We start from the raw sequence: 26,615 nt of genomic DNA, 5'->3' as shown, positions 1-26,615 counted from the left end.
ATATTTGCCGATGACATATTTGAAAATGGAAAAATGAGAGCATTACTCCCTACTTTTGACCAATCGCTTCAATTATTCCCCACCATAAATAACAATGCTTCACATATTCGACATCCTCTAAAGAACATCTTTATTAAGAATTATGTAAGTCCACAATCAATATCGAGTGGTATTTCTAAAGAAACTCAAAATGAGATATTGCAAAATACTACAATGAAGGCTTCAAGTGAGTGTTACGAGAAAAGCAACTCAACAGGATCATCAAATCTCTGGAGATTTAGACAAAATTTGGATCTTCGAAGTAACAGTGACCATAAGGATTCTTTTGTTATATTGAATCCTTCAGAGTCAAAAACGTCAATAAAGCCCAATGTAGAAAACATCATTATTAAAAAGAGGAAAGGTGAAAAACCCAAAAATACATTAACGGCTTATTATGAGAAGCTTTATGTGACAAATAAAGCAAGAAAAGGGAGCAATAAACGAAGATCACTTTTGCCATACAAACACGGGCTATTCGGATTCTTTACCAATATGCATGAGTTGAGTAGAAACCTGCACCCCTTTTGAGATCGAATTACCAACTTTTTTCATTGTTGAGGATTCATCTTATTTTGACAATGTAGATTAATTTATATGTACATAATCATTAGGTAGTTATCATTAGGATTTACTTTTCTCTTTGATAAAAATCAAGTGCTTGTACTTCCCCTTATGACAATGAGGAGAGAATGATTAAATCTTTTATGATAGAATCCATATTCTCATATGTGTATTATTTAAGAGTAACCCTTGGTACACATATATTTTTCTCATTTCCAGTTATGATGGATCAAATCGTGAAACATGAGCATAAATTTTAATTTTTAATTTCATCTACTCCCTCTGTACCCCATTAAAATGGAAAAAGTTCATTTTAAGAGTATATTTTGTATTCTCAATTAGAGTAATCGTCAACTTCAATTTCATACATGAAATGATATAATTAAATAGTTTATGTGGTGCCCATAACAAATATTCGACCTTACAACCTTATTACGAATCCCATTAAGTGACTTCCTCAAATGAGATCATTGTTTTAAACGAGTTTTTAACGCCTTTTTTCTAGTATTATCTTGTTTCTTAACCGGCAAATTGAATAATATAGCCTCCAACAAAATAGATTCAGAACTCCTTATGAATTCTACATGTTCTTTTTACATTAGTTTTTTTTCTTCATGTCAATAGAGAAAGCACTGTGAAGAAAGTTTAAATAGGTACGTAAAGTGGTCGCTTAAATAATTAAATATAAATAAGACAAAACAAATAACATTAATTTCTATCACGATTTGGATCTAGAAAATAAGTATCTTATAGTTTTCATGATTATTACGTATCGAAGAAACATTTTTCTAAGGGACATTATATAACAATGCCACGTGATAACTTTTTTCTTCTTCAATTAAAATGTGTACTTATTGTAAAATTATATTTGGAGGGTATTTAAATTTAAGACTCATAAAAACAAAATAGATGGACTTATCTCTTAAGCTTCAAATAAAATAATATGGTAGATTATAAAGTTAGAGGTCAAAATAGGAAAATAAAGCAGGTAAAAATAACAAATATTTTATATAATAAACTTTCATACATAAATGAAAAGTCCTCTTCTCCCTTTCCCATTAAATGACTTCCTTTCCCCGTGTTCTCTATATTCCCAAACACAATAATGTTAAAGTAAAATAAAAGAAAAATGTGTTATCTTATGTTTTCCATGCAAGAAATGAACTCAAAATGAAAACTTATGAGATAGGGAGATATAGGGAGATTGTTGTAGTATATTATTATGTACAAACCCACTCATCTCCAAGAGCAAAGTAAAATAAAACATAACCCAAACTATATGTGAATGTGTTTTCGATCTTTGCCTTACTAGAAACTTGCATAATATCATTTTATAAACGAACTAACATGCATATCTTAAATGAAAATGTATTAATACAGTTAATATATAATAATTTTGTATAATAAGTCTTAAAATTTTCTACTACAAAACATAAAATGGTTATTAACTTGCTTCTCAATTTCAGAGATGTTACAACATAAAAAATCTACAATTTATTTGAATAATATATAGTCTTTACCTTAACAATTTTTCATATTAAAATTTAAATAATTATAAATAAAATAATATGTAATCATCGAAAATAGATCTATCAACATTAAGCAACTAAATAATTTTTTTTCATTGCACTCTGAAGGAAAATAAATAGGACCAATTTGCATTCTCTATTTAAACTATATCTATATTTATTTGGAAATTTTACAAATAAATAGACAATATGAAAATGTTTAGAGCACACTTTGTAACAATACATCCACATGTTTTATCTCCTAAAGAAGAATTAAGTATATATTTCAATTTTATAATGTTTTTTAAATTATATTTTTTTACGTAAGGACAATGTCATGAATTTTAAATATAAAGTGTTTCCATCCAAGTTTAATTTTAATTTTTCAATTTTATTTTATTATTTTTAATTTAGTAACCAACAAGAAAATCATAATCGACAAAATAAACTTTATAAGTATCCACTAACAAGCAAAACTGAAGTGGTTGCACTTACCCATAAGCAGTTTAACACCGCTAAAACATGATAACAAAAAAATATTTTTCTAAAAGAGGGGAATCGGTTTTAAATCCAAATATAGTTTCCTTAATTGAAAAAAATAAAAAAAATAAATTTATTTGGCCTAAAATTATTTCGAAACAAATATAAGGTATAACTTACACTACGCCAAAAACTGGAATAGACAGCGCACCTTAGAGGGCGCTTTCTTAAAGAAGCGCACTCTAAAGTGAAGAGAAAAATAAGGAGGAATAGACAGCGCACTTTAGAGGGCGCTTTTGTAACAAAGCGCCCTCTAAAGTGAAGCGAAAAAATAATGAGGAAATGGAGGGACACCAATAGAGGGCGCGTTTATGAAAGCGCCCTCTAAGGGTACCCTTAGAGGGCGCTTTTAAAAAAGCGCTCTCTAAGTCCATGTACATTTCCAGTTTATAAAGCGCTTTTGGAAAGCCTTAGAGAGCGCTTTTAGAAGCGCCCTCTTAGGCCCCCTTTAGAGGGCGCTTTTTTTACACAAGCGCCCTCTAAGGTCCCCTTTATTAAACATTAAAATTATAACATATATACTGCATGTCTCTTTATTTTCCCTCTCTATATGCTATTTCGTTTACGTAACTGGGTTTTCTCTCTACTGCGATTACTCTCTACTGCGATTACTCTCGTCCTCCGTTCGTTCTCCCTCCCTCACCGTCGTCGTCGCCGTCGCCTTTTTCTGCTGCTGCGTTCACGTTCACTGAGTTATCTGCGTCCACCGTCGCTGTTCACTTTCTTCTCCATCGTTACCGTCACCTTGAAGGTATTTCTCTTCTCCATCGTTACCGTTCACTTTCTTCAGGTGTTTGATTAGGGCATTTTCTAAACTGAGTTTTACATTTTGTGCATTATGTTGATTAATGTTGTTTAGGGCAAACGAGCACTATATGGTGTTCATGAGCACCTTGTTGTAAGGTTTTTTATTTCTGATTGAAAACTGATGTCATTTGGAGTGTGTTTGAGCTTGTGCTTGGAAGTTTGATGATTATGGATGCAAGTTTGTTCATGTTCCAAACACCATAAGTTTGCATTGGTCTTTTGTATGCAGTAGGTGTGTGTGAGTTTGTATTCAATAATGATGAAAAAAAGAGAGAGTTTAGATTGTTGTAACATGAGAGAAATGGAAGGTATATGAATGTGTTTTTTGTGTAGCTTCACGAATATGGTCATTATCTTACTTGGGTCTTATTGAATCATTTCTATATTACAGATAAAATGGCTAACCAAGACGATACCCATGACGCGAGTGGATCACGTAACAATGTTGAAAAAGAAATCAAACGAGGATTGACTGTTATGAAGTCAATCATTCGTGCAAGAGACAAGGGTGAAAAATTCGAAGTACATTGGAGTACTGAAGACCAACTAATTGAGCCTAACGGTTCAATGTTGGCAAGTTACATTGGTTCCCTTGTTCGATAACATATTCCGATTACATGTGATAATTGGAGAAGTCCGGAATTGAAGGTTGGCAAAGAAAAAATATGGTCCGAGATACAGGTACTTACCATATATTATTATATGTTTTTTTTTTGACTATTTGTTGACCATATATTGTTATAATATTACTTATAATAACACACTCCATTTGTATGTTTTTTAGAGATCCTTTCACATCGATGAAAGCCGGCAAAAATATTGTATTCAATTGGCCGGAAAAAGACTCCGAGGATTTCGATCCTTTTTGTCCAACAAATTTCTCAAGGATGAGGAAGGAAACTTTGTTGAAGCAGAACAGCCAATGAAGTATGCGGAGATTATTTCAGCCGAAGAATGGGATAACTTTGTCGCCAAACGAAGAAACGAAAAATTCCATGTAATGTCTATTAATTATGGTATTATACAATTGTTAAGTTACTTGGTTCTAATATGCCTTAAACTTTTTTATCCAGGAAGTAAGCGACAAAAATCGGAAAAGGGCATCAAAACCCGCGCATCCGTACAAAAAAGGGCGTACGGGATATGCACGGTTACAACAAAGAATTGTGAGTATATTCAAATGCTATGAGCTTATACATTGTCACAATATGTTATAATTGATGATCTTATAATCTGATTCAATTTGTAGCTAGCCGAGGAGAAAAGTGACGCAACATCTCTTCCGGAGCACGTATTGTGGAAGGCTGCTCGAGTTGGGAAGGATGGGGCTGTCGTTGAAGCGGTTCAAAATGTTTATGACGAATGTGTAAGTATATGTAACATTATTTCTTTAATTATATCGAAAATTTTGTTAGACATATAATTCATTTTTAATCTCCTCTAATAATATTTCAGGAGACTTTATCCCAAACCTTACCTTCAACCGAGGTCCAGGATTGCAGGAGCGTACTTAGTCGAGTACTAAATGTTCCTGAGTATTCCGGTCGTGTGAGGGGTAAGGGTTTTGGTGTGACTCCGTCGTCATTTTATAAAAAACCAAAAACAAAAAATCCTACCAACAAAGAGGTGATGGAGACCTTGGCGGAGTTAAGGGCACAAGTACTCAAACTGCAAAAGGAGAATGCAAGGTATAGAGAGGAAAGGTGTGGTTCCGAGGCAAAAGATACTAGTGACCGAGCTAGTATCAATTGTCAACCGAATTTCCCGAGGTAATTATATATGTTATTATGAAATTAAAATATCACTTTTTTACTTGACACATATACACGTTAACAATAACATTTATTATTGGTTTAGGGCATTACATCTTGTCAGTTGTATCTATCGTCACCAACTTATCGCATAGTTGGCAAGGGAAAAGTGCACAACACTTCGGGTGAATTACTTCACCATAATCCCCTCCCGGTGGGATATATGAAAGTTTCGGTTGACCTTGTATTAGATACCGACGCGCTTCTACCATTACCTGACGTTGTTTCAGAGACAACGTTGATGCGAGATGCAGTCGGATCCTTTGTTGGATGGCCGTCAGATCTAATTTTCTCAGATGCCGAGGTATATATGTTCTAAATGATTATGAATATTTAGTATTCACATTTCAATTCAGCTACAATTATGATATTTAATCAATCCTTATTACATGGTAATGTTAGACTCCTACAAGACCCACACATAAAGCTGGTAAAGGGATTTCAAGACACATCGAGTCGGTTGCATCTCAAAAAGAGGTACAAATATATATACCCATTGAATTATATACGCAACAATTCTGTTGCATCACAAAAAGTCATGATTTAATTTATATGAATTTTTAGGTTCCCGGTCGAAAGTTGAAAAAAGCTGGTAACGATATTCCAACGACGTCCGGGACAAAATCTCAAATTATTATGCGTCTTGATAAAATTGTGGAAGAGTCCGATATTATGCACGGCGTCATCCGTATTGTAGATTTTGATGAAGGTGTTTTCGGAATTGCTCATTCCAAAATAATTGCAAAGGAGGACATGCAACAACTTTTTGAACACGAAGAATTGGGCATCGTTGTCATTCATACATACATATGGTACTCCGATCAATCTATTATTTACTTAGTTGAACAATTTATTTACACATTTCAATGAGTAGTCTAATGTTTATTATGTTTCTATTTAAGGTATATGTATGTAACATTGATGCGGGGAACTGAATTGTGTAACTGATTCAATTTTATTGCTGCTTCCCGTATCAACACAACGTTTATAACGAAAAATCCAACATCCGTAAAGAATGAACTAGTCGATAGATTCATGGCGGCCGGCGATAATACTACACCCAGTTTGTATTTTTTACCGTTTAATTCTGGCAACGGGTTAGATTTTCTTTCTAATAATTTCATTCTAATCTATGTATATCTTTTACGTAGAAAATTTTCATGCATCTAAATTTTTGTTTTATTTTACAGTGGTCACTGGGTGTTGGTTGCTATGGATCTTTCGAGACTAATGGTGTATTATCTCGATTCGTTATCGGGTGATTGGAGTAAATATCCGAGTATGAAGAAGACGGTTGACGCGTAAGTGAAATTCCCCTAAATATTCGTGTGTATTTGTATATTTAATTATGTCTGTCAGATTGATCTCAATATACGTTTTTATTTTGTTAGGGCAATACTAAAATTTAGATCGAAAAAGAATTACCGTAATAGGAAGGACATTACCTGGGTCAGAGTTCAGGTATATATTAAGTATCTTATTTTTGCTTATAATAGTGTTTGTTTTTTTGCTTATAATAGTGTTTGTAAGAAATTAACTATATATATTTTGTTTGTTTTTCTGTGTAGTGTCCTCAGCAAAACAATTCGGTCGATTGCGGATTTTTTGTATTGAGATTTATGAGAGATATCATTGCGTTGAATCGTATAGACATCCCAAAAATGGTATGGAATAATAACTTAGGGTTTATTTTAATATTATCGGATATTTCATCTAATTTGTTACTAAATCATGAATATGTTTTATTCTCTTAATTGTAGTACTTTGAGGAATACAAATCTTACTCAAGAGCTCATTTGGATAAAATGAAGGATGAATTGTGTCAATTCATTGTTGATCAAAGAATCATATAGCTAGGTTGTATATTGTTGTACATATATGTATGGAATGTTGTTGTTGTATGCTGTTGTTGTATATATGTTGTATATTGTTGTTGTACTTTTACTAAATCATGAATATGTTGTTGTATATTGTTGATCAAAGAATCATATATTAATGTTGTATATATGGAGGATTAATGTTGTATATAAATGGATTCATGTTGTATATATCAATGGATTAATGGTGTATAACATTGGATTAAAGGATGAAATCAATATGAATTTTACACTTTTGCAGCATGCGAACAGGTTACCAATTAAATATCCACTGTTTTTCAAACAATTTTTTTTTAAAATAACTAACACTTTAGAGGGCGCTCTCTGTAGGAAGCGCCCTCTAAACACTTTACATTGACAACTTTAGAGGGCGCTTTGTCCAGAAAGCGCCCTCTAAACACTTTACATTGACAACTTTAGAGGGCGCTTTTTCTAGAAAGCGCCCTCTAAGGTGTCCCTTTATGGACCACTCCAGAGGGCGCTTTTTTTCTGAAAGCGCACTATAATGTGGCCCTTAAAGGGCCACTTTAGACAGCGCTTTCTCCAGGAAAACAAAGCGCTGTCTTTACCTATGCCAGCGCCACTTTAGAGGGCGCTTAAAAGCGCTGTTATAGGCCAAAATAAGCGCCCTCTTTTCCCTTATTTGGCGTAGTGTTAAACAAATTAGCAAGTTTTTAATAATCTTCACACCTTCCGCACGTAACTACCTCCTTAAATATCCAAGCTAACCGTGTCCCATTGAACTAACATAATACAATAAAAAATTGTTGTTTATATCTCATTTAACAATCACTTTCAATAACAAAGTTACTTCACCATATTTCTCAATCTCTCTATTAAAACAAAATGCAGAAAACAAACTCAAATATAGAGATGTTAAGGGTGCAAGCACTATCAATCCTTTGTACACCTCACCCTTTCCTTGATTTTTCTTGCTTATATCCTATTCAAGATAAAGTTGATCCATGTTGTGGCACAAATGACCAAATAAGTGACGATGCTTCTTTTGATTTTGATAACTTTGCTTTCATCCAAGATAATCTTGATCCATATTGTAGCACAAAAAAACACATTAACAACGACACTGTATTAGATTTTGATGTCTTTGCTCCCGCTCAAGATAAATCTCAATCGCATTGTAGCACAAATCAACAAATTCAAAAAAGCGACGAAGAAAATAATGAAGAACAAGAATTTAGTTTTGCATGCACCGATGTTAAAGGAATGCATATATTTGCCGATGACATATTTGAAAATGGAAAAATGAGAGCATTACTGCCTACTTTTGACCAATCGCTTCAATTATTCCCCACCATAAATAACAATGCTTCACATATTCGACATCCTCTAAAGAACATCTTTATTAAGAATTATGTAAGTCCACAATCAATATCGAGTGGTATTTCTAAAGAAACTCAAAATGAGATATTGCAAAATACTACAATGAAGGCTTCAAGTGAGTGTTACGAGAAAAGCAACTCAACAGGATCATCAAATCTCTGGAGATTTAGACAAAATTTGGATCTTCGAAGTAACAGTGACCATAAGGATTCTTTTGTTATATTGAATCCTTCAGAGTCAAAAACGTCAATAAAGCCCAATGTAGAAAACATCATTATTAAAAAGAGGAAAGGTGAAAAACCCAAAAATACATTAACGGCTTATTATGAGAAGCTTTATGTGACAAATAAAGCAAGAAAAGGGAGCAATAAACGAAGATCACTTTTGCCATACAAACACGGGCTATTCGGATTCTTTACCAATATGCATGAGTTGAGTAGAAACCTGCACCCCTTTTGAGATCGAATTACCAACTTTTTTCATTGTTGAGGATTCATCTTATTTTGACAATGTAGATTAATTTATATGTACATAATCATTAGGTAGTTATCATTAGGATTTACTTTTCTCTTTGATAAAAATCAAGTGCTTGTACTTCCCCTTATGACAATGAGGAGAGAATGATTAAATCTTTTATGATAGAATCCATATTCTCATATGTGTATTATTTAAGAGTAACCCTTGGTACACATATATTTTTCTCATTTCCAGTTATGATGGATCAAATCGTGAAACATGAGCATAAATTTTAAATTTTAATTTCATCTAACTCCCTCTGTACCTCATTAAAATGGAAAAGTTCATTTTAAGAGTATATTTTGTATTTTCAATTAGAATAATCGTCGACTTCAATTTCCTACATGAAATGATATAATTAAATAGTTTATGTGGTGCCCATAACAAATATTCGACCTTACAACCTTATTACGAATCCCATTAAGTGACTTCCTCAAATGATCATTGTTTTAAACGAGTTTTTAACGCCTTTTTTCTATTATTATCTTGTTTCTTAACCGACAAATTGAATAATATAGCCTCCAATAAAATAGATTTAGAACTCCTTATGAATTCTACATGTTCTTTTTACATTAGTTTTTTTCCTTCATGTCAATAGAGAATGCACTCTGAAGAAAGTTTAATCAGATACATCAAAGTGGTCGCTTGAATAATTAAATATAAATAAGACAAAACAAGCAATATTAATTTCTATCACGATTTGGATCAAGAAAATAAGTATCTTATAGTTTTCATGATTATCACATATCGAAGAAACATTTTTCTAAGCGACATTATATAACAATGCCACATGATAACTTTTTTCTTCTTCAATTAAAATGTGTACTTATTGTAAAATTATATTTGGAGTGTAGTTAAATTTAAGACTCAAAAAAACAAATTATATGGACTTATCTCTTAAAGCTTCAAATAAAATAATATGGTAGATTATAAAGTTAGAGGTCAAAATAGTAAAATAAAGCAGGTAAAAATAACAAATATTTTATATAATAAACTTTCATACATAAATGAAAAGTCCTCTTCTCCCTTTCCCATTAAATGACTTCCTTTCTCCGCGTTCTCTATACTTCCAAATACAATGTTAAAGTAAAATAAAAGAAAAATGTCAAGTATTTCTCCGCGTTCTCTATACTTCCAAATACAAGAATGTTAAAGTAAAATAAAAGAAAAATGTCAAGTATAATTTCATTCGGAATTTTCATTCAATTTTCAGCTAGAGGCAGCTTGGACAGTATGAAAGTATGAGGAGTGTCAAGTATAATTTGGTGGGGAAGTTAAATCAAGAAATTGTATTATTTCCATTTGGACCCAATTCTATTAAGCTCGAGAAAACCAAACTAGAAACCCAAACCCAAATAAACCCGAATTATTAATCCGGTCAGAATTGGATCAACCTTATTCACCCGGTTGGGTCCGTTTGGGGTTTTGGCCTCGTACCGCTCGATCCGCTGCCCAGCCCTATGAGGCAGTATCTAGTCATAATCAAGACAAAAATAGTATAAATAACTTGTAGAAATGGGTAAATTTGGTGACCAAAAACCTGAAACACTGTACTCATACAAGTCATTTGACGTGAACATACAAGTTATTTGATTAAAGTAAACTAAATTTTTAACAAGGCTAATGGAGACTCAAAAATGTTTTACTCTTCTTTTATGTAGGCTTAAAAGTTGACAAATTTTTATAATACTTCAACATGTTCAATAATTTGGACTCTTCCTTATCTCATTCACTTTTCAATATCAAAATTTCTCTGTTGCCTGGCCCACCCCAGACACGTTTTCTGATATGAATGAGACCCTTTCAATCTAAATAAGATTAATTAAATAAATCAGCACTTGCAAAGTTGAGTTTAGCAATATTATTATTATTATTATAAAGTCCAAGTTTAGCAATATTTTTCTGAGTTTCAAATTTATTATTCCATGGTCAGAAATTTTACCCTGCATGGCAGCCATTTTATGATTATTTTAACATAATAAAGTGTATGTTACATCCATATTAAATGTTTCATAAATTAATCACATACTATTATGAAATCAACACCTCTAAGGCACAAACAAGTATCATCATATATAAACTATAATGATCAGAAACAGTGATTGTAGCAGCAGAAGAATGTTTCATCTATTATGGTTATTTACCATCAAATTCACATACCTTTTCTATTTTGTTGTAGGCCAAAACAACACCAATTCACAAGAGCTACTTGATTATAGATATGCTTGTTTGGACCAATCTTCTATTGCTCCCTCTACAACATATCAGACAAACCTCAACAATTTAATCTCTTCATTATCATCAGATTCTGCAACAAGCAATGGTTTTGGAAATAGAACTTCAGGTAGTGATCAAAACAATATAGTTTACGGACAATACCTGTGTCGCGGCGATGTTAATACAAGTCTCTGTCATTCATGTGTCCAAAACTCTAGCAGATTGTTGAAACAACACTGTCCTAATAATGCTTCAGCAATTTTGTGGTACCCTTTTTGTCTTCTGAGGTACTCGAATCAGAACTTCTTCGGTAACCTTACTATAAGACCAAGGATTCCTATGTTTGATGCAACACAGAATTTGACTAGTGCTGGTGAATTTGATAGTGATGCGAGGATTTTGATGAACGGTTTGATACAAATGGGGTCACAGACACCTTTGATGTTTGGTATGCATATGTTTAACATAAATGGTACTCAGAGACGGTACGGTTGGGTGCAGTGTAGTAGAGATATTACTAGTGAGGAATGCGGAACTTGTTTGAGTAATATGCTCGAGGATGTTGAGAATTGTTGCGAGGAGAAGAAAGTGTGGAGAGTTTTTTCTCCAAGTTGTATTATGATGTATGAAACTCAGCCGTTTTTTATAAATGATACAGTTTCTAATGCTCCTGTGCCTCAACAAGGTATGGTTTTTATTTCTTTTTCTTTGAATTCACCTCATATTTGCACTTCATTTAACATTGGTCTGTCTTGTTATTGCAGCCAAAGAAAAGGACGGAACGAAGTCATGGATCATAATAGTCATTGTAGTAATCGGAACAGTAGTAGCAGCTATACTGGCTTTGAGCACATACTACTTATGCTGCTTAAAGCATAGAAAAAGTAAGCTCTAAATCTCAACAGTTCTTAAATCTAAGATTATCAACAATTGTAGGTGGCTTTTAGGGTGGAAAATATCTCACATGGTCTATATGGACCGATGCTTGAAAGTTATTTGAAACTCTAAGAATGATCAATGCTGGTCTCCGCAAGTAAAACCTCATGGTATTATCCGTTTTTAGGATCGAGAGGGTAATCCAATCGGTGCAGGTTCAGCAAAAAAACAAGGAAACCATCTTGATTTTTTGAATTAGCATCGATCTGATGACTCTCTTTCCTAAAGACGTGGAGAACCCCGAACTTGAGTTCAAAGGTGCCGAAATTTTGATCGATTTTCAAGTATCAATTCACCATAGATTACATGTGACACTTCCCCTTCCTAACAATTCCCTTATTCCTGTACTTATTCTAATAACTCCATCTTTTCAGATAGAAGAAATTATATGCAAAACCTTAGTCCAATCTTTCCTCAAGATCAGTCTGATATCGAGGAGACAGGAAATACTGACCTATCAATAATGCCTTTGAATACCATTCTGAAAAGTACTAATAATTTTAGTGATGAATATAAATTAGGGAAAGGTGGATTTGGAACTGTCTACAAGGTAACAAATTCGATTAACATACATATAATACTTGATATATTTTATTTGTTAGATTTCCTCCCTTACAAGTTTCTTACAGAGAAAATTTGAAAAATTATTTAGGGTGTTTTAGCTGATGGAAGGGAAATTGCTGTTAAAAGGCTTTCAAAAACATCAGTTCAAGGTGTGGAGGAATTAAAAAATGAAATAATATTGATTGCCAAATTGCAGCATCGAAACCTTGTGAGACTATTGGCTTGCTGCATTGAGCAAAATGAAAAGCTTCTTATCTATGAATACTTGCCTAATTCAAGCCTTGATTTCCACCTATTTGGTATGAGCCCCCGACAACGAACCTGCTTTTTACTACCCTTCTCTTCATTTTTGAACAGATTATAAGTTCCACAATGTTTACTCTTTGAATATATGGATACTACTTAAATTTCAGTCATATTTCTTAGAGTTGCATTGCTTTATATTTTTTCATCAGATACGGTGAAGGGAGCACAACTAGATTGGAAACAGCGATTAAATATTATTAATGGGATTGCAAAAGGGCTTCTATATCTTCATGAAGACTCTAGGCTCAGAGTTATTCATAGAGACCTGAAGGCTAGCAATATACTGTTAGATCATGAAATGAATCCAAAAATATCAGACTTTGGACTGGCGAGAACATTTGGAGGAGACCAGGATGAAGCAAGTACAATCAGAATCGTAGGAACTTAGTAAGTATAAACTAGTTTGCTTTCTTTCAATAGTACAATAATGCATACTTCCTCACATGAATTATAGCATCAAATTTAATAGCCTACTTCACATGGCCTAATAAGAAAGGCGAGTTTTATCAAATGAAACCCTACAGTCAAAGTATTACATCTTAACAAAAAATTATCTTCTCTTGCTAAAAGATGTTATGTTTTTATCGGAAGGAAAGGAAAAAAGTGACGGGTAATTTCAATTCGAGTCAGTTGAATTTTACTGATACATTGATTTTATGAGCAGTGGATACATGGCTCCAGAATATGCTATGGAAGGATTATTTTCAGTGAAGTCAGATGTTTTCAGCTTTGGAGTTCTTTTGCTAGAGATCATAAGTGGAAGAAAATGCAGCAAATTCTATCTTTCAGAGGATGGACCAAGCCTTCTCATATATGTAAGTATATGCTTGTATTCATTCTTTTCTAAAGAAAAAAATACTCACTTATAACTTAAATCTAATGCATGTATAATTATAGGCATGGAACCTTTGGCGTGAAAGAAAAGAAATAGAGTTGATGGATCCTTTGATAGAAAAGACATGTGTACCTGATGAATATCTGAAGTGTATACAGATTGCACTATTGTGTGTACAAGAAGATGCAGCAGACAGACCTACAATGTCAAGTGTTGTTCACATGCTTGTAAGTGACACACAGACTCTTCCCGGCCCTACACGCCCTGCATTTTCTATTGGAAGAGCTGTCGCCGAACGGGCTGTTGTTGACCGAGAGTCTTCATCAAATACTTCTATCTCTGCCAATGAAGTAACCTTGTCTGAATTGAGTCCTAGATGAACAATGAAATTAGACATGTTTTACATCTTAGCTTGTATAGGATTCAGAAAACTTGTAGGGAACTGTTGGTTACTTAAAACACAGAACATCATGTTTAAAAAGATTGCATAAATTTTTGGTGTGTAAAAATGATTGAGTCTTGAAAGTATATATCTTAGGTGTTTGTTATGGCTTATACTATTTTGTACAGCACTCTTCTATTTTTCAGACAAAACTTTGTTCATTCCTGACAAAAGCTTTGGGCCGTTGCCATTTAAGAACCGCGCACAACTCAAATAAGATATTTTTTACGAGACAGAGGGAGTATCAAATAAAACTATGCTCATTACTTATACGGCACTGAAATCAAAACAATTGTTGAGCCAATCGGAATTCTCATTTTCTCTTAAATGCACAAAGAAAATGCTTAGGAGCACGTAAATTTCATCCTTTTTATCATGATTCTCGTCTGCTTTAAGAAAGGCGTGAACTTTGCCGCTGACTTCAATCCAACTGCTACCTGGAATCCTCATCATCCCTTTTTCCTTCATCTCTGTCCTTAATCTTGACACATCTGACCACCTGCCTGCCGCAGAATAAGCATTTGACAACATAACATATGACGATACATCGTCAGGATCCAACGCCAAAATACTTCTTGCAGCAAGCTCCCCTAAATCCAGGTTATTGTGGATTTGGCATCCCCCAAGTATTGCCTTCCAAAATCCGATTCCTGGATTGAAAGGCATACGATGAATGAAGCCCTGAGCTTCTGTAAAACGTCCAGAGCGAGCAAGCATGTCAACCATGCAAGCATAATGCTCAGGTTTTAACAAATCGGGACTCTCAATCGTAGCTTTATTGAAATACGAGTAACCCTCGTCAACAAGACCGGCATGATTACAAGCCAAGAGTAGTCCTAATAGGGATACCCTATTCGGTTTGATGCCTACAGAACGCATTCTTTCGAACAAGCTTATTGCCTCAACACCTCTTCCATTGTGCGCATAACCACATATCACAGCATTCCACGACACTACATTCCTTTTATAAATCTTATCAAACACCAAGAGACTTTCTTCCATGCTTCCACACTTTGCATAAAAGCTAATAAGCGAATTACCAACAAATTCATTAAGTTTACCCAAAAACTTGATTGCACACGCATGAAAACTTCTCCCAATTCCAAGTGAAGCAATACTAGAAGCTGCAGAAATCACACAAGGAAACGTAGATTCATTCGGAACAAACCCTTCTCTAAGCATGTCAATAAAAAACTTCACAGCCTCTTCATTATGTCCTGTTTTACTATACCCACCAACCATCGCATTCCACGAGACAACATTTCTCTCTGGCATCTCGTGGAAAACCCGCAAAGCATCTTCAAACTTTTCCGTCTTCAAATAACCACCAATCAACGTCGTATAAGACACCACATTAGGATACCGAGTATCCTCAAAAGCCATTTGCGCTTCCTCTATAGTACTCAACTTCACATACAAATCAACAAGTGCACTACCAACAAACACATTACTGCCAAGCCCAGTTTTAATAGCACAGCCATGAAGCTGTTTACCAACAACAACATTTCCAAGCCGGGTCGAAGAATGAAGCACAGTTCCAAAAGTGAACTCACTTGGCCTGATCGTCGATGCAAACATTCTGGAAAAAAGATAAATAGCATCTTCATGGAAATGCCGCCTGGAGAAACCACTTATTATATTAGTAGCTGATTGAACAGTTAACTCAGACATTTCATCAAACATGTTGCAGGCAACATCGAAAGTGGTTGAATCAAACCCATTTGGTTGAAACTCTGTTTGTAAAACATTGATTTTATGATGGGCATGAATGGTTTTAGTTGTATAGCCACAGGAAAGAAAATTGGGTGTGATCCATGGAGGTATATAGAATCTAGAAACTATGTTTTTCATGTGAGATTTTGTATGGTTTTGGATTGGTGTTTTCTTATCACTGGTGTGTTATTGTTTGAAAAAAACTGAGAATTTGTTACAAAGCTAAACGGGTTTCGTGTACAATACGAGGTGGCTGTCGGGGCTGGCTATGATAGGTGCAAAATTATGAGTTGAAAAGAAATTTGGTGAAAAGGAATGATATAAGGTAAAATATAATTTAAAGAAAAATGTTTATATTATTTGAAATGAAAAAAAAAATGTTATTTATGGTAAAAATGTTCAAATAATAAAAGTAAATTTGTATTGTATTTTATTTCACTCCACTATATTCTTTTTTATTAAATTAAGTTAACCAAACAACTTTCCAAGCTTTTTAACAACTGAAATGTAAGGAGATATGCAAATAGTTGATTCACATAAATCAGCATTTAACTTGTTTTCCTCGTTAATCTGGCACCTCCAAGACGACACTACTTTTGTAAAATTATTTTTAAAAAATTTAAAATTTACAGTCTACAGATGCGAATTTGAAATTACTTGAGCGATATTGGAAATTTGGAGCAAGTATCAGAAATTTCAAAAACAATGAGTAAATATACCGAATTTTTCAAAATTTTGGTATTTTGTACCAAATATTTCAAAATTTCCGATGTTTCCCGGAAATTTTAATATTTTTGGTACAAAATCTCATTGAATATATCGAAAATTTCATAATTTCCGGTAGTTATAAAAACCTGATTTTGTATCAAAAATTCTGAAATTTCCAATATATATACCATGGAAATTTATGCCAAAAATTTTAAAAATTTTGGTATGTACCAAAACATTGTTTTATACCATAAATTATAAAATTTTCGATAGTTGCTAATTTTTTATTTTTATTTTTCCTTTGAAATACAAAGGCAGAGACGACACTATTGCAAAGGGTGTTAAGGCTAAGTCTTCCTAGATACGAGTTGGACAAGTGACCCCAATCAATTCACACCGAAAGCGGTTGGCTGAGCAGGGTCAATTTCGGGCACCTCGTAGCACTTGATGCCGACTGATATGCTCAATAGAGCAGCCTAGAGATAAGGTGGTGTCAGATGTTGCTCTTGTTGATGAAGTTGTTGATTCGATGGTTGAGGATGTTGTAGATCTGATTGTTGTTGAGGAGGTTGTTGAAGAGACTGGTCTGGAAGAGGTTGATCTGGTGGTCCAGCCAGATGTTGATGTTGTTGATTCGATTCCATCTATTACTACTGACACGGAGGTTACAACTCCTTCTACCGAGCCCTTTGTTCACACTGATGGAGGATTCCCTAGAGAACTCATTGATCGGTCAGTGATTACTGAGTATGTTGACCACGGGAGAAAAGATGAAAGGTCGGGAAATAAATCTTGGTGATGTTGTTGAGTACAGGAGGAGGCTCGATACGTTGACTGTAGATGATGTCATTTGGACACCATACACTGGTTATATAGTCCATTGTGAGTTCGAGGAGCCGTCATTATATTCATGTTATATGTGGTGGGAGACCATGGTTGCTAGACATTTTCCCGAGAGGTATCTGCGACAGTATAGTTATATTTAGAGTATCTTATGACCAGTTCTAGATATACCATCTGCGAGCATTGATTGGTGGTTTCAGAGTAACTTCATCAGCTCCGGTTATGCCATTAGAGATCAGGCAGTTAGGGTTCAGCATTCATCATAGTGTGAGGATGGTTACTTAGAGTAGTATCTCAATGTATCACACCCTCACATCATCCCGCCTATTGCTAATGTGGGGCCTTCTGGTGTTGGGGTACCTGTTGATAAGGTGTCATCGTCGCCTCCTGCAGCTGATGCAGATGCCCGGCAGCGCCTCCAGATGATTGCAGTTATTATGGATAACCTCATGGGTTTGGTTAACCCAAATGGCGAGGTTTATACTGGATTATCTCGAGCTGCAGACATAACTCGTGGGAGGCCTATTTAGACATCTTTTGTATATCATGAATTTCGTATATTATGTATTATTTGTATACTATTAGACTTTTTCATCATAACTTTTTATGGCATAATATTTTTTATGACATAACTTAAACACCAACATTAACTGAAAGACAAAATCAACATCAACATTAACTTAAACATAACTTAAGAAAAAAATAATAAATAAGAAAAACCTAAACATTGCCAGATGATTCTGGATGTTTCAACATCTCTATTATGTCGTCAACAGATCTTGGAAGCATAGCATCTAACTCGATCGGCCCCTTTGTTAACCTACGGCGAAATGATCTCCATATTTCCTTCACATCTTCGTCGGTCTTCAACTCAATAAGGTTATATTTCACCCCCATGTTAGTATCAGTCTAATTTTCATGAAATTCGATCTTTCTCACCTTCCTAGTTTCAGTATTAAACAATAATTCATTCAACTTGGACGTCAAGCTGGCGAGAGATTTGGTGCCATCTGGAAGTCGGAACTCTACGGGAGGTGAAACTCCGTTAAAGTACACTTCTGCCTTAACAAAAAATTGAGCAAGATGCATTTTTTGAGATGTTTTTATCAAATATGTGATCCCATATTTATACAAATTTGCATTTACTTTGGATCACACAAAATTGTCGATGCAATCACATTCATTCAAAACTATCGGCAAAATCCTAAACATCCAAAAAATAACAAAAAATAACCCTACCAGAAATTTTATTTAGGCTGCAATTTCTGGTAGCCACATGTAAATTTTAAATTTCTGGAAATTAATGAAACAAATCAGATATTTTGAAATATCTGGTATACCAGAAATTTAAAATATACTACCGGAAATTTTGTTAAGACTACCAAAAATTTCGTTTAGAATTTTCATTTAATTTTCAGTCAGGGACAGTTTGGGCAATATGAAAGTATAGGGGTGTCAGGTATAATTTGGGGGGTGGCAGGAAGAATTCTCCACATAAACAACCTAATGACCCAATGGTGAGTGCAATTACTAGGAACAGTCCAATAATTTTGTCTCAGTCTAAATTTCAAAGTATTTGGACATTACATGATCATTTAGAGAGTTCATAAGAGACATTTGGGAAGCATAAACTTAATATTTAATTTGAGGGAATTTGCAACTATTTTGATCTCATCGGCTTATTTATCATATAAATCGTCTCTCACATGCATCAACACACATTCACATGCATCAACATACATACAAAATGAAACAGTTATGACCCTTAGCGCAATTGCTCTCCCAAGACAATGAGAGAACCTATGTTAACCTAATAACGATCTAAGTTTATCCAAGCAAGATCTTAAAGGTTGTCCTCCTTTGATATTGTATTCTTCTCTTTCTTCATAATATTACATTGCATAAAAAAGCTCGTTTTACATACGAGGGAATGGGATGAGAAAAAAAGTTACATTAAGAGATTAAAAGAGAGGCACGACACGCAAGCCGTATTTTAAAATCTCAAAAACAAAATAAAGAAAAACTAAGATCATAACTGATCACCACAAGAAAATAATAATAAACACATTATTATTATTAATTTAAATTATGTTAATTAAATAAACCAAATTAAACTTTGGCGATTGATTACACTATGCAGAGTTAGTCGGGGGTTCCGAAGCAAATGAAGATTGATCGCTCAAAGGAATAACAATCATTAAGTGTTTGAATGAACAAAATAGGAACAGTATACCATATATACCATATTTTGCATCAAAATTACTTATATCATATATATAAATTGATCGATCTCATTTGTGTAACCTATGGATGATCGATGTATCACTGCTTCACCATACTAACGTCGGATTCCGAAGCATAGTCAACATCAATCATCCAAATCGTACACACATAATGTCAAATTTAATTACTTGTTTATTATTTAATTCATTCTATCTTTTAATCGTATTAATACAGAAAATAAACAGCTATCAGATGCATGGTTTCGTAAGTGGCTCTGATACCACTGAAGGAAAATTGTGATCCAAAACGCAACAGAAATTAAACTTTTTCCTTTAGTGATCCTTATGAATAGGCATGACCAGTGATAGAAACGGTTACCTCTTGTGGCGATTGAAACCTTTGATGCAGATCTAAGGAGTGATCACGAGCGTTGAATGGTGACAATGCCTCTACTCAGTCCATACGAGCGGATTCCTTCAGTCTCAGTGCTAGCTGCTACAAATGAAGGTTTTGAGTGAGTGGGTGAGAGAGAGAGAGAGAGAGAGAGAGAGAGAAAAGAAATCTCATCAAGTCAAATGCTTATGCACAAGGGTTCTATTTATAGAACCACTTGTGTGGGCTACAAGCTAAAAAGTCCACTTAAGTGTATGTGGCCTATATCTTATGGTATACCGAAAATCACTTAAGCGCGTGGTACCTTACCATATTTCGTATTCAACTTAAGTGCATCGTACCTTACGATGTTCTACAATTCACTTAAGTGCACCATACCTTATGTGTTCCTTATTTACTCAGTCTCTCATCAATCCTTCCTTTTGTGTGTGACCCTGTAGGTTTTCGCGATAATGGCAATTACATTAAATCACGTATTTAACATAATAAACAGTGAGCGGTATCTAGTAACACATCACTACTATCCAAGACACGAAAATGTTATGTGATCTGACAAATCCCTTTTTGTGTGAATACTTGTGTGTACAATTACCCTTTTTCCCTTATATCTATATTAAACGTAAGGCATAGACCGTGTCATCCTTTTCCAGTTCAATATTCGACCCTTAGACATTTATCTTGTTATGCAGGATGGGAAAATTCCATCTAGGTCACTCATTTCCCTCAGCATGCTTCGTGGAGTACCCATAAACTGTCTTTATGGTTATTGTAACACCCCAAAATTTGCCCTCCTCATTCATGCATTCATTTAGCATTTCATATTGCATTTCAACATGTCAATCAGAATTAGATCCAAGAAACTTAAAAAAAATAAAAAAAATAAAAAAAAATAAAACGAAAAAAAAATGAAAAAAAAAAATAATAATAATAATAAAATAAATAAAATATAATAGAAAAACTTGGACTTGGACATCTCTCATTTGAGCCCACAAAGCCATGAAAATCAGGTTATAAAAGAGGGAGATCAGATAGAAAAAGGAAGAGAAGCAAAATACTCTGAGGTTTCCTTGGAACAAAACCCTGGACAAAACCTGAAGAGAAACCTGACAGAGAACTCAGAGCAACCCCCAGGCAGCTCTGAAAAATTCAATCTGACTCACACACTTTCATCTCACGCAAACCCTAACATTGCCTTGTAAACCCAGCCGTGCCATTTGATTTCAACCGGTCTCTCCCATCAGGTTTGCCTCATTCCCATGATTTTATGCTCTTAATTTGGATCATCTGAATGTATGAGGTATGATGGATGAATTTCATTATGTTTTTGCCCACGGGTTTAATTATACATGAATGGGTGAAACCTATGCCTTGAATGTTTAATCACATGATTTCTGAAATGTATGCCACAGGGTTTGAGGTTTCTGAAACCATACTGTTATCCATGAAAAAAATGCTTATCGTGTTTCACTAACCCTTTTGTTGAGTTTTTTGTGAGGGCTCACAGACTCTTGCAGAGATGGTTTGCGTGGTTTTCCCACTTTATTTGTGGGTTACCCCCTGGAGGTTCATTCCGATTACCTGTACTGACTCACCTTTCTTTGATGGCATTAGCTTGGGAGATCCCTGGGTTTCTTACTCCTTTAATTGCTGTTACTTCGGATCTTTATCCGTGTGGTACTTTTACCTCTTTTCCGCATTTTATCGCTTTCTTAGCTAGAAGACCTCGATAGGAGGCATTTGTTTTCTTTTGTTTATTTACTTCTGAGCCCCTTGTTGGCATATTTACTTTATACATGTTTGTTTTGTATGTGTTCGTATCCCTGCAGGTAGCGCAGTTCCTTCGTCAAGGACTGCCTATTTGCCCTTGAGCATCCCAAACCCTAAAACCCAAAGCAACACGTTAACTCCTTCTACTACAGGCGAGTAAGTCTCCAAAGGTCGAGCATCCGGTAGATTGCGTAGTGACGTCGTTCGTCCAAAACCCAATCCATAACCCCATAGTTAGCCGAACTACGTTTTGCTCTGATTCTCAGGCCAGATGAGATACGTAGGCATAAGACGCGATGTCTTAGCGAGCACAATTACCCTTAACCCCTAGGTAGCCGAGCTACGAAGACTCTGATTCTCATACTCAGATGAGATACGTATGCAGTGGATGCGACATCTGCGCGAGTCATTTTCATTTAACCCCCTTTTTTAGTAAATAACACATTAGATAAACCCACACCCTTTAGACAAGAACTACAAAAGTGGATCCCGTAGAGTACTACGGATGCGTAGGGGTGCTAATACCTTCCCTTCGCATAACCGACTTCCGAACCCAAGATTTGGTTGCGAGACCCCGTCTTGTCCTTTCCTTTTTCAGGTTTACTTCGAGCGTTTCCTTTCCCTCCTTTGGGACGAATAACGCACGGTGGCGACTCTTCTGTCATTTTTGTTCGCCGGTTGTTTTTTCGCGCACTGTATTTTTCAGGTTGCGACAGCTGGCGACTCTGCTGGGGATTGAAAGAAGTTGACCTCTTGATGGTCCATCTTCCCTAAGCGAGTCCCTCCTAGCTTGTGTGATTTCTTATTTATTGGGTGTTCATGCTTTTGTACATTTATTTGCTTACCTGCTTGCATGCATCTGTTGTATCTGTTGGATCTGTTTGTTTGTTTGTTGGGATGGGGTGTTGTAACACCCCGATAAAATATGATAATTATTTAAATTAAGTTAATAGTATATTTATTAATTTAATTAAATAATTGGATTATTATTGGGATATTATTTGGATTATTATTATTGGAATAATATAAATTGGAATAATAAGTTGGAATATATATAAAGAGTTCCATTTGGTAAAAAGGGTTTTTTTCACGTGAAAACCAGAGAAGCGACAGAAAGTGAGAAAAGGGCAAGGAGGAAGAGCAAGAGAACGAGGGTTGAAGAAGGGAAAAGCTTGAAGCTAAAGGATTGCCGGATTAACTCAGGTAAGGGGGGTTTATCGTCGTTTAATGGGTATTATGGGTTAACATGTAATGGGTAGTAATAAGCCGTTGAATTGACCCTAATTGGGATGATGAGTGTTGAAAAATTGTGATGAATAAGTTATGTTAAAGCTGTGATTGAATCTATATTTGGGTGAGTTGTGATTTTCCGAACGTGTAGCTTTTTACGGAATTGGAATCGGAGGTCCGGAAGTCCTCCAACGGCGGAAAATGCGGAGAATTCTGCATTCTGCTTCGTGTTAGCGCAGGAACAGCTTTCTGTCTTGCGTTAACCGGTTAACCCAGGGCGTTAACCGGTTAACACTGTTATGATTTGTGAAATATTGTTGTCTGTCTTGCGTTAACCGGTTAACCCAGGGCGTTAACCGGTTAACACTGTTAAAATGTGCCAGGAAGCGTGTTCTGTGTTGCGTTAACCGGTTAACCCAGGGCGTTAACCGGTTAACACTGTTGGAAAAGTGGAAATTTGATATTTAAATATTGTGAACATATTTGATGATTGGCCTATATTGGTGTATGATATAGTAGGGATCATTTCCCGTTGTTTTGAGCAGTATAGGTATTAGTAGAGTGTGCTAATACTGTGATTTATTATTTGACATGATATGATTATGTGATAAATATACTGATGATGTATGGTGGTATGCATAATGCTGTGAATATATCTATTATGTATGCAATTGTGGATGGACTGTTTATGGCTTAGAGTGTGAGCATATGTCCATTGTAGATTGTTGTTGATGTTGCATGCTAGGTGATGTAGCGTGCATAGTATGGCCTTTATGGTGGTAGCTAATTCCCATGGTGAGGAATTAGTGATGAATTATTGTGGATTGTTGTTGATGTTTGCATGCTAGGTGATTTAGCGTGCATAGCATAGCCCTTGGGGTGGTAGCTAATTCCCATGGTGAGGAATTAGTGATGTGAGTCACTAGGTCTCAAATGAGTGGGACTAGTGAGCTTGGTAGCCGTATCTGGATTTGATCGGTGAGGTTGAACTATATGTTCACGAATAGTCGGTACCGCATGCATGGAGTCTCATTGCATAATGTATGTATGGTGTATAATATGAATGGATGTATTCCAATATTATACGTGTGTTTTGTGTTTGTGTTGAATATAATTGTGATTATGAGTTGGTGTTGCCGTTACTGAATGGGTGATCTGATTAGGGTGATGAAATGTGTTAATTTACTTAGCATTACATGATATTTTATAATGCTTATTATATCGATTGAGGAACTCACCCTTACAACTATGTTTTCAGGTAACGAGCAGTGATTGAGTAGAAGCTAGTGATTGGAGTCTAGCGTAGTTCATTAGTGAGTCATGCTCTGGTAGATGTAACATCGGGACGGGATGTTTTACTTGTTTTCTTTTGGTTGTTGAACAACTGTACATGTAATGTGTTACATGGTTTGCATGATTGATTTGATCTTTATCCGCTGCGAATTATGCAATGTTTTATTTTGATGAATAAATGAGCATGACAAGTTATTATGGTGAATGGTGTGAAGTGTCAAGTGTGACACCCTTAAATTGCATATCTACTCTGATTTATATTTGTTGAATTAATTAATTATTGGGGTATTTTAGAAGGGTGTTACAGGTGTTCTATGAGAGATAAGCCCATTACCCAGGCTTGAGTGTACACACAGGTTTTAGAGTGGATAATCATGAGGCTTGTGTGGCGTGTTGCTACGTTAAGTCGTTCGTGAAGAACCACACCCAGACGAGGTTTCTTTTGGATATATTATGTCTTACGGGTGTTCCGTAACGGCAGGATGTTCCTCTAGAAATCGTCGACTCTGGTGACCATTTCCCGAGAACTCAGTCGAGGCCTCTCCTCCGAGACGTGATTATGTTAGCTCTGGTGGGCGCATTCTCGCCGCTCAATCCGAGGATCCCGAGACTGGGAACTTGCTATTAGGATGTCCTGTTGAGGGGAGTCAATGGAGGTCTTTTGTCCCGTAATAATACCAAACCTTCAGTTGTAAATGTATTATTCGCGACTGAAGGGCTGAAGCTGACGAACTTCTGTTCTTAGAACCTACCAGTGAGGGGCGGGCTAAATTCAGGAAACCTTAACCTCCAACCAACCCGGTTTTCTGGAGCAGAGTTTTGGTCTTGTATTATATTCCTCAGTGAATTTCTCTCCAGGCAGTGCAACCTGACAGATGTTCAAGCGGATCCATCAATTCTGATTGACATGCCTTTGCATTGCATAACATCATCTGCATATTTGCATCCAACATCTCATGCTTATTCATTTGCAGGGTATTCCCTTTCAAAACGGGGGTGCCTTAAAACTGAACAAGCAGTGCATCGCATACCATGCATATTAACCCTTGTCTGTTTTACAGGTGTCACCGCAGTGTCTAATGTTTGTTCCCTGTATCAGGTAGTTATTGGTCCCAAACGAGTCCACAGGTACCCGACAAAGGAAAATCGTCCACAGCTAGCGATGGACCAAGTACAGAAAGAGCTGGCTGATATGCGTGAAAGGATGGATCAGTTCATGACACTGATGACTGGTATGGCAGAAGGCCAGGAAAAGCTGAGGGAATTCGTTGAGCAACCGAGACCCGATCCGGAGGTGGAGATACCAAATGCTGAGGGAAACCCTGGTAACCCTGGGAACGCTGATAACCCTGTGAACACTGGTAACATGGGTAACGCAAATGCTGATGGAAACCCGGGTAATGTTGGCAACACAGAGAATGTTGGAAATGGTATTGGCGGAAGGTACAATGTGAATCAAGGAATTTGGATTAACGGGCGCCCCGTTACTGAAGATTATCAGTATGATCAATTTTCTTTGCACGACGAGGCCCTCGAGACCACTCGCCGTATGGATGAGCTTGCTGAGAAGCTCAAATCTTTGGAGTCTCAAAATTCCTTAGGCTTTGATGTCACAAATCTTGGTCTGGTTCAGGGAGTAAGGATTCCTCACAAGTTCAAACCCCCTACTTTTGAGAAATACAACGGGGCTTCTTGCCCACGCACTCATCTCCAATCTTATCTGGGAAGGTTGGGAGCTCACACGGAAGATGAAAAGCTGTGGATGTACTATTTTGAAGACAGCCTAACTGGAGCTTCTCGTGAATGGTATTCTCATTTGTCTCGTACTACCATCAAGAGCTGGAAAGACTTGGCAGAGGCTTTTGTCAAGCAATATCAATACAACTTGGACATGGCTCCAAATCGGACCTTGTTGCAAGGTATGTCTCAGACTGCCAAGGAAACCTTTAGAGATTATGCTCAGCGTTGGAGACAGATTGTTGCGTCCGTCCAACCCCCTATGTCTGAAAGGGAGATGGCGGACATGTTCATGAACACTCTTCAAGGCAATTATATTGAGAGATTGGCTGCTTGCCCGTCAATCAGCTTTGCAGAGATAGTAATTGCTGGAGAAAGAATCGAGAGTCTGTTGAAGATGGGCCG

At 35.7% G+C, this 26,615-nt stretch overlaps 3 protein-coding genes and 1 long non-coding RNA gene across 4 annotated transcripts; 2 read left to right on the top strand and 2 right to left on the bottom strand.

The window, feature by feature from the left end:
• The first annotated feature begins 8,019 nt into the window (after nucleotides 1-8,019).
• On the top strand, nucleotides 8,020-8,946 carry LOC127081689 (uncharacterized). The gene has a single exon (XM_051021915.1). It carries the CDS (start codon nucleotides 8,020-8,022, stop codon nucleotides 8,944-8,946), a length of 927 nt encoding a protein of 308 aa, XP_050877872.1.
• A 1,028-nt stretch (nucleotides 8,947-9,974) lies between these two features.
• LOC127085931 (uncharacterized) lies at nucleotides 9,975-14,124 on the bottom strand. The gene is made up of 4 exons (XR_007789318.1): nucleotides 13,994-14,124; nucleotides 11,383-11,967; nucleotides 11,164-11,257; nucleotides 9,975-10,475 (listed from the first exon to the last, which is right to left on the bottom strand). It is a non-coding gene; the product is annotated as an uncharacterized LOC127085931 (long non-coding RNA).
• On the top strand, nucleotides 10,981-14,391 carry LOC127085929 (cysteine-rich receptor-like protein kinase 10). Its single transcript, XM_051026475.1, has 7 exons — nucleotides 10,981-11,905; nucleotides 11,985-12,104; nucleotides 12,531-12,706; nucleotides 12,809-13,019; nucleotides 13,176-13,413; nucleotides 13,691-13,841; nucleotides 13,924-14,391. The coding sequence occupies exons 1-7, from the start codon at nucleotides 11,089-11,091 to the stop codon at nucleotides 14,239-14,241; spliced, it is 2,031 nt and encodes a 676-aa protein (XP_050882432.1). The 5' UTR covers nucleotides 10,981-11,088; the 3' UTR covers nucleotides 14,242-14,391.
• A 156-nt stretch (nucleotides 14,392-14,547) lies between these two features.
• LOC127085930 (pentatricopeptide repeat-containing protein At5g42450, mitochondrial) lies at nucleotides 14,548-16,323 on the bottom strand. The gene has a single exon (XM_051026476.1). It carries the CDS (start codon nucleotides 16,152-16,154, stop codon nucleotides 14,571-14,573), a length of 1,584 nt encoding a protein of 527 aa, XP_050882433.1. The 5' UTR covers nucleotides 16,155-16,323; the 3' UTR covers nucleotides 14,548-14,570.
• Between the last annotated feature and the right edge of the window lie 10,292 nt (nucleotides 16,324-26,615).

Source organism: Lathyrus oleraceus, chromosome 5 (genome assembly GCF_024323335.1).
Source record: "Lathyrus oleraceus cultivar Zhongwan6 chromosome 5, CAAS_Psat_ZW6_1.0, whole genome shotgun sequence".
Taxonomy (NCBI): domain Eukaryota; kingdom Viridiplantae; phylum Streptophyta; class Magnoliopsida; order Fabales; family Fabaceae; genus Lathyrus; species Lathyrus oleraceus.
The sequence above is the reverse complement of the archived record's forward strand: the minus strand, read 5'-3'. Positions and strand labels throughout refer to the sequence as shown.